At 36.4% G+C, this 9076-nt stretch overlaps 1 protein-coding gene across 1 annotated transcript; it reads left to right on the forward strand.

Annotated features, from left to right (window-relative positions):
• Positions 1 to 4033: 4033 nt before the first annotated feature.
• LOC112034173 (lysine-specific histone demethylase 1 homolog 1) lies at positions 4034 to 6908 on the forward strand. The gene is given in 7 exon segments (XM_024066967.2): positions 4034 to 4430; positions 4433 to 4628; positions 4630 to 4721; positions 4724 to 5416; positions 5419 to 6003; positions 6006 to 6119; positions 6122 to 6908. Coding segments are annotated over 7 exon segments (2409 nt in total). The 5' UTR covers positions 4034 to 4138; the 3' UTR covers positions 6559 to 6908.
• Positions 6909 to 9076: the final 2168 nt, after the last annotated feature.

Here is a 9076-nt window from a genome sequence, read left to right on the forward strand (position 1 = left end):
TAAAAAAATTTATTCATATAATCATTTCAAAATTTTGATGCAATTGTTTGCACAGCTCGATCCTTGATCCATAAACACTTGGAAAATAGTGGGTAACAATTGCAAAGTGATCCACCAGGGGTCGAGAGGGGACTCTTCGATGCCCAAGTAGCGTATATTTTTTGGATATTTCAATCGTTATAGCTTACAACAATAGAGAATGGAAGTTCAAACCTTAGTTCTTCTCAATAATCAAGCAATGTCACTGAGAAATTAGGCTCTTGAGGATGTCTAAGTTAGCGATACTAGATTTTGGCTATATCTTAATGGAATAATAACTAGCATTGCATGTTTGTCATACCTTTTCCCAATTTTCATGGGCTTTCATATATAGAAAAGTGAGAGGATAGAAAAAATTTGATTTTTTCCTCATGTGTGTTTGGTTGGGGGGTGGAAAAGTGGGAGGGTGGAAAATTTCTTTTGTTTTGTTAGAGAGAAAAATGGGAGGATGGAAAATGTAGTTTATATAAATTGACTATTATGTCCTTGTTATATAATATATAAGAAATAGATATATTTACACTCATTAAATAATATAAAAATTAACACAAATACATATACATTTATATTTATTTTCTTTATTATTATATATAATTTAAAATTTATGGGCAACAAAAATTGATTGTGCGTTAATTGGGAAGACACTAATTCATTGAACCGTAAAAGGAAGAGGTTCAAGGTTTTTGAGGTTAAATATTAATGACGTCATAATTAATTTAATAATTAATTAAAGCCTAAATATTGATATTAAATATATAAAACTAGCAAAATTGACTAATATATCTAGATATGTGAGGGAAATTTAATGATTTTCAAGCATATATTTAATAATTAAATAAGAAAGTTAATAAAATAAAATAATAACTATGAAAACATTAAAATTTACGATTAATTTTTGAAGTAAAGTTGAATATCTTTGAAGGATTTTAATTATAATTTTTTTTTATTCCTTGTAAGAGCTGGATAATTTAATTAAGTAGAATAAAATTGTGTTAAGTTGTTCTTATAAAATAAAAAATTTATAAAAAAAATTGCTAAGGGGTTGGACCGCACGGTTCTTGCCACCAGTTTGTGCGGTCCAACTCCGATTTTAGGGGTTCACGGAATTGCCACATATACCCGGTTTTCTATGCTTAAAAAATCGGATTTCAATCCAGTTCTTGATTTTCACGGTCTGACCTCCCAATCCGGTACGGTCCGGGTCTGAAAACCTTGTTGTTATGTAAACTGGATAGACATTTTCAAAAATAAAAAACTTTATCCACTAGCCTTTTCAATAAAAAGGCTAGTGGGCGATTGGGCAAACTTGGCAAAACATCCTTCACCTAGCAGCAAAACAATTCACGTGGCAGCAATTTAACTAGTTTTTAACACGTCCTTCACCTAGCAACAAAAAATTGAATGTCATATGAAACAAAAAAATCAACAATAAATAACATATTAATGAGAAATATAACGAGGACAAGAAACAATAGAATAATGAATATAATGAGGACAAGGCAAAAAAAGAAAAAGAAAAAGAGAGAGAGAGTGAGAGAGAAGAGAACCTGGAGTTCTTATTGTCGTGCTGTAAAAATGCTAAAAAAGAGATAAAGATAAAGAGGCAAAAGGTTAATCAGGTCACAAGTAGTAGGAAAGTAAGAGGAGTAGGTGAGTGCAATAAAGGTGAGTATATTTGTATAATTTATTACCCACGTCATCTTTTCTCCTTAGTTTTCCTCACAAATTGGGAGGACAAAATTATGTGGGCCTAGAGGAATTATTTTTCACACTATTTTTTTTTTCTCTCTCTCTCTTGTTTTCTCTCCTAAACCAAATAAGAGAAAATTCCATAATCCACTCTATTTTCCTCTCCTTCTCTTCCATCTTTCCTGTTTTCACCCAACCAAACCGGGCCTAAAAGTTGACTGAGTATCTTGATATCAGTTAATAATTTTATTTATTTATTTAATTTGAGTAGAGATAATCTTTAAGCTAATCATGATAATCTCATAGTTGGTTGTTGAGATTGACATGATTGTTTTGGTCAATCCAACCTTCTTCTTGATCTTAACCATGATCATGACCCTTTCAAAAAATTTCAAAATTGTGCCATGTAACCCAATCCCTTCCCTCCCTCCCCCCCCCCCCCCCCCCCCCCCCCACAAAAAAACATATGTTTTTCAAAATTAATAACAACGGCCTTGAATCAAAAGCAATTAAACTAATTTGACCAAAATAATGGAAGAATCATCCATTCGTGCCAATTTTTGACCTAGCCCTAAGATCAATCAACTCTAATTTAGTTTGGCCAATAGATGGCCAATATCCTAATACATATGTTTTGTTTTTGGTTAAGCACTAAATTTGACCAAGTTCAATTGATGCCCAAACATGCTTGTTTGCCTTGAATTAATGTAAAAAATAGTGAACGCTATTTGTTTACGTACAAACTTCAATTTTGGCACTACCCTTAACTATAAATCTGACTATTTAATTGAGACAAATTCAGTTCCATCTTAAAGAACACATTAAAAATATTATATATATATATATATAAATCTTTGAATCGACTATTAATGAGCAAAAATTTTGGTTTAGAACATACAACAAAATTTTTGCCGATCATTCATATTGTTAATTTATGTTTGGAAGATGAACCAACAAATCTACTTGGCAAACCATCTCAAGAACATTGAGGTGTTCAACGAGTCAATTAGGTTGATCCCACTTCCTTGGCCTATTGCATAATTCTGATCATGGATTGAAAATTCGACTCACATCTTGCATACATCAGCATTCATCATCGAATTTTGTTTCCAAACATCAAAATCTCATATACCTTGAGGCTATGCAATGCCAAGAAATTATACTATTAAATTTTGATGAAATTATTGGTTTTTATAGGTTTGTGTGTGGGTTATGTATGTGGATTTGACTAACAGACAAAGTTGACAGATGGTATGTCTCAATTGGGTTGATCAATGGTTTTATTGGGTGGAGCTTAGGTGACGATGTGATGGTTTTGGAGGTGTTGTGGTGTTCTTAGGGGAGTGGATCTCATGCTATTGATTTTTTTTTTTTTTTTTTTTTTTTGGGGGGGGGGGTGGGGAGGGTGGTTGGTTGTTTTGCAAGTTTTGAAGGTAAGATTTGTACATTGAGCTTTGGAGGCAAGTGGACAATAAAAAAGAAAAGATAATGGTGGTGGTAAAGACATATCAATTAGGAGAGGAGAAGGGGGGGGGGGGGAGTGAGGAAAGTAAGGGTAAATTGAAAATTTTTGTTGTTGTTTTAGGGACTTAACAATAAAGATAGGTACAATAATGAAAATGGACAAGAAATTGGGGGCCATAGTTTAGAAAACTAAAATTACAAACATCATAAGATATTTTGAAACTCATAAATTGATAATGTGATGAATGAAATTTGGAACACTAGTTTATAACATGTCCTTCTAATTCATTACATTCACTATCTAGATTTTTTCTACAAAAGAATGTATTGAGACTAACTTATGGTGCGTTTGGATTGAAGGAAAATGAGGGGAATAGAATAGATTTAGTCCAAAATTAACTTATTTTTAGGTAACTCTACTCTCCTCTACTCATTTTCTTTCCCCCTCATTCAAAAAGCCCTTAAACTTCATACGGGAGATAAACAATATTTAAAAAAAAAAAAAAAAAAACTCCTAAACACTAGAGATAAATAATTGTTGTCTCAACATATTATGTGGAGAAGCCAGAAAGTTGTACCACATGCTTCTATGAGGAGATAATTCTTCCAATGCTATAGTTTATTTGAAAATTCAAACAGCAAAGGACCAAAAAAAAAAAATAGTGAAAAGATTGGTTACCCAAACATACACATTAAACCGGTGGTCCCAGTTGGGCCATGTTTCGGATCCAACTTTGGATACTAGTGAATACTAATACCTACCCAGTAGAGAAAATGGGCCAGCTCCTGACTTTTGAGTCAGTTGGCACAATAAGAGGGATCTTGAAGTCAAAAACTGAGTAAAGAGTAATGAATCTGATTAAGCCCTAGAGAGTACACTTAAAAAAGTAGTAATATATTAGTCCACATCAAAATTAACATTGATATTTGATACCAGTAAATCCACATGGAACCAGGGGACCCAAATTCCCAACAACATGACCCCTCCGACAACCCTAACGACGTCGTATCCGGCGAGGGAGACGACTCCTCAGCTGAAACTGATCTCACTCTTTCAGCAAGTGCAACCCCTTCAGAAACCAATCCCCAAACCTCACCTCCCAAAACGACACCCGAAGCCCCCGTTTCGGACTCCCAAGACGACTCCTCCGACCCAATTCAGGAAGATGAACCGCCTCAAAACCCTAACCCGACCGAACCCGGCCCAACCGAGCCCGGTCCGCCTGCCAAGAAACGACGCCGAGGAAGAAATTCTTCACGGAGCTCAACGGAAATCCTTCGCTCAACAAGAACCGCCGGTCGGAAATGGCGAAAGACGTCGACGTCGAAGCTCTGATCGCTATCTCGGTTGGATTTCCGGTTGATTCGCTCACCGAGGAGGAGATCGAAGCCAATGTTGTATCCACAATCGGCGGTGTTGAGCAAGCAACTATATTGTGGTCGGAACCACATTCTGACTCGGTGGCGGTCCAACGTGTCGGTCTGGTTGACCCGTGACCACTCGCTCGAGTCAATTCGGTCAGAACACAAAGGCTTGTCGACTCGGCTTACCATTTCCTTCTCCACCACGGCTACATCAATTTCGGGCTCGCTCCGGCCATCAAAGAAGCCAAGTTGAAGCCTTTCGACGGAATTGAGAAGGGCAATGTGGTAATTGTAGGTGCCGGTCTCGCCGGTTTAGTCGCGGCGAGGCAATTGGTGTTTATGGGATTCAAAGTCGTGGTCTTGGAAGGTAGGGCACGCCCCGGCGGCCGCGTGAGGACGAAGAAAATCAACGGTGACGGTGTGGAGGCCGCGGCGGACCTCGGTGGAAGCGTCCTCACCGGAATAAATGGCAACCCACTTGGGGTTCTGGCAAGGCAGTTAGAGTTGCCACTTCATAAGGTGAGAGATATATGCCCTTTGTATTTACCAGATGGGAAGTCAGTGAATTCTGAAATTGATTCTAAAGTAGAGGTTTCGTTTAATAAGCTATTGGATAGGGTTTGTAAGCTTAGGCATGCTATGATAGAAGAAGTTAGATCAGTAGATGTTCCCTTAGGGACCGCGTTAGAAGCGTTTCGACGTGTTTATAATGTGGCTGAGGATTTGGAAGAGCGAATGTTGTTGAATTGGCATCTTGCCAATTTGGAATATGCTAATGCTTCGTTGATGTCGAATTTGTCAATGGCGTATTGGGATCAGGATGATCCTTATGAGATGGGTGGCGATCACTGTTTTATTCCAGGGGGAATGAGACATTTGTCCGTGCCTTAGCGGAGGAGCTTCCCATTTTTTATGAGAGGACTGTGGATAGTATTAGGTATGGGACGGATGGGGTGTTGGTTTATGCTGGTGGGCAGGAGTTTCGCGGTGATATGGTGCTTTGCACCGTGCCATTGGGCGTGCTTAAGAAGGGAATGATTGAATTCTTCCCTGAGCTTCCTCAAAGGAAGAGAGATGCGATTCAGAGGTTAGGATTTGGGTTGTTGAATAAGGTTGCCATGTTGTTTCCATATAATTTTTGGGGTGGAGATATTGACACATTTGGGCATTTGACTGAAGATCAGAGTATGAGAGGGGAATTCTTTTTGTTTTATAGCTATTCTTCTGTGTCAGGAGGCCCACTTCTTGTTGCACTTGTGGCAGGAGATGCTGCAATCAAGTTTGAGATGATGTCGCCTGTGGAGTCTGTGAGAAGGGTGTTAGACATATTGAGGGGTATCTTTCATCCAAAAGGGATTACTGTTCCAGATCCTGTTCAGGCGGTCTGTACTCGTTGGGGGAAGGATCATTTCACTTACGGATCTTACTCTTATGTCGCAATAGGCTCTTCGGGGATGACTATGATATTCTTGCGGAGAGTGTGGGAGATGGGAGGGTGTTCTTTGCTGGAGAGGCAACTAACAAACAGTATCCAGCGACAATGCATGGAGCTTTTCTTAGTGGATGAGGGAAGCTGCTAACATGCTTAGAGTGGCCAAGAGAAGGTCATTAATTCCAGCTGATAAATTAAATAATGTGAGTGTGGAAAGTGACAATTTGAATAAATTGTTTGAGACCCCTGACCTGACTTTTGGGAGCTTCTCTGTTTTGTTTGATCCAAGGTCAAATGACCTTAATTCCAATTCATTGTTAAGGGTGAAATTTGGAGGGGAGAAATTGGACTCCGGCGGTCTCTGTCTTTATGGCTTGATTTCTAGGAACCAGGTCATTGAGCTGAGTCAGGTAGATGGGGATGGGAACAGGATGAGGATGTTAAATCATGACTTTGGGGTGAGATTGGTTGGGAGGAAAGGCTTATCTGGTGTGGGGGAGTCTGTAATATCTCACATAACATTAGCTAGATCCAACCAAAATGGTGGAATTAAAGATAATGCTTCATAGGTGGAGATCATTAAGTGATAGGTGTTAGTGGCTAACTCACTGCTTGTAGGAAATTCCTTAGACTAGCTCGAGGGAATTCACACTCTCATTTGAGTTGAGCATATGATTAAAGTTGGACCAAAGCTGCTTCATCATGTATAGTACTTGCGGGCTCAGAAGACTACGTTTAAAATCAGGATTGAGTTGGTCCAAATTTTTTTTTTATTGCCTTTGATTTATTATTGAATTCCCTTTGGGACGGCAAGAATTTTTTTAATAACTAATTGGGAGTTATGTATCTTCTTAGATTGTTGTAAATTACTAAATTTTCATCATTTGGTTGAATTACAATTATTGTTAGTTTCTGTGAATTGTTCTTGCTTTTATCATCCTTAGAAAGTTGCTAACTCAGCATTCCAAAATGTCTGACTGATTCTGGTGTTGACAAAATTATTGAAGAAATAAGTTTGGACATAATTCTCTCATTTTTAATTTTTATTAGTCTATACATGAAATTTGTTCATAACTAAGTCTTGAATTATTGATTTGTGGTGGGTTAGGGGCTTTTGGTAAATAAATCTTCCTTGATTGAAGAACATAATTCCATTTGTCAGTCTTTAAATAGAAAACCATGCACTGGCTGTCCTTCTGCCCTGTTCCTTTTCTGCTCTAATTTGTATTCTGTTCTTTTCGCTTATCCTGGAGCAAAAGCACATTTTCTACCCGTGTATTAAAAAAGGAAGAGATTTTTTTTTTTTTTTTTTGGGGTGGAGAAGATTGATACTGTTACTTCCAACTATTCATGTAACAGGCATAATTAAATGCGTTTATTTTGCTTTAAAGTAGAGATGGGATAAGTTTTATTATAGGTAAGATTTGTTTCCGGCTGAAGCCTGTGATGCATGGGGCCGAAAGTAGTCACTAGTCATTACAAGTCACACCTAAATTCATCACACACAGCTGTTGAATTGAACTGATATTTGGCATTTTTCTCACCTTTGTTTTGCGAATGATTGACTGAGATGTCTATATGATTGCAAAAATACTTGTGTTGTTTACACTGTGAACTTGTGAAAGGTCTACCACAACAAATATTCCTCTGCTTGTAAGTTGTTTCGTAAAATATAGTTTTTCTTTTAGACACTGGGTACGATGGCTGCCATAGGTACACATGATCAAACCCAATCTCCTTTTTAACTTTGTGGATTATTCCATTCTTTGATGCAGCTTGCATCTTAAAACTAGCTCTTTGTAGTGGGTGTGCTTTAAACAAGAGAGTACTCATGTTGTGAGTGCTCACAGTCAAATTGTCTCATGTAGTGCCCTTTTAGACAAAATGTACCAATTCTTGCTTCTTGAAATGTCGAAATAAATCACTCAATACAACCCCTCATGCTTGAAACAAGGGGAGCTGTAAACGAAATCTATTTTCCCAGAGCTTGAGCACATCTAGAAGTGAGATGGATTTGGCTGTCTGTGTTTATGGTTATTTAAAAGCATCTCCAATAGATACTTTATATCTATTTTTTGAAGCAAAAACACCACTGTTTACACTCCAACAGATTCTCCATCTCCATTTTTTAGATTAGATTTGCTGCCGTGCTTCTCTACAAATAGAGAACATTATAGCTTTTACTATTCATACTTCAAATGGTTTTTTTTTCTATTATAATAATCAAGTATTGAATAAAAAAATATTGAAAGATGTGTAGTTGTTAAAATAATAATAATAATAATAATGAATAAAGAAATAATATTTAAATGAGATGGAGAAAATGATAAAAAATCTATTGAAAAGTGCATTTGAAAAAATAGATAGACAGTACAAAAATTTAGCTAATTTGTTCGAGAGGCTCTAATCTCACAACATTATAGGCTTTTCATTCCTTAGCTTCAGCGACCAGTCTCTAAAAATGGTAGGCAATCACACATTCCCAGCGGTATAGCCATATACCCCTAACCCTGACTGTCCAACCCTTTTATTGTTATTATTATTATTTAAATTATTCAATAGTTACAAGTTACAACAAATTGAATAGTAAAGAATTATTAAAAAATATTTTTCATGCAAATAGTAACAGTGTAAACGGTTACTCTAGTAACAATGTCAATTCACACATTTTAGTTCAGTCATGAAAGAAAGCATACAATATTCTTGGGTTATAAGGCTCTTGAGTCTTGCTCATAAGTCCCTAACTTTTTATTTTATTTTTTTATCATAAAGTTTTAACTTATGACGTCTGTTTCTAATGATTGTGTTTATTATTATCAAATTATAACATCAATCGATTTTTTGTGTAGGTAGAAATTGAACCATATACATGGGCGGCTCTAGGTATAGTTCAAGGGATTCAAATGAACCCCTTGAGCTAGGCCAAAAAAAAAATTATATATAATTTTTAAAATTTTTTTATTTAACCCTCCTAAAATAAATTTTAAACTCCTAGACCTAAATTTTTTTAAGTCTAGTTGAAATGAATTTGAATATGATCATTTTGACAATATCTTGATATTTTTAAACATACAAAAAAAAAAAAAA

This window comes from Quercus suber, unplaced genomic scaffold, assembly GCF_002906115.3.
Source record: "Quercus suber isolate HL8 unplaced genomic scaffold, Cork oak 2.0 scaffold_265, whole genome shotgun sequence".
Taxonomy (NCBI): Eukaryota; Viridiplantae; Streptophyta; class Magnoliopsida; order Fagales; family Fagaceae; genus Quercus; species Quercus suber.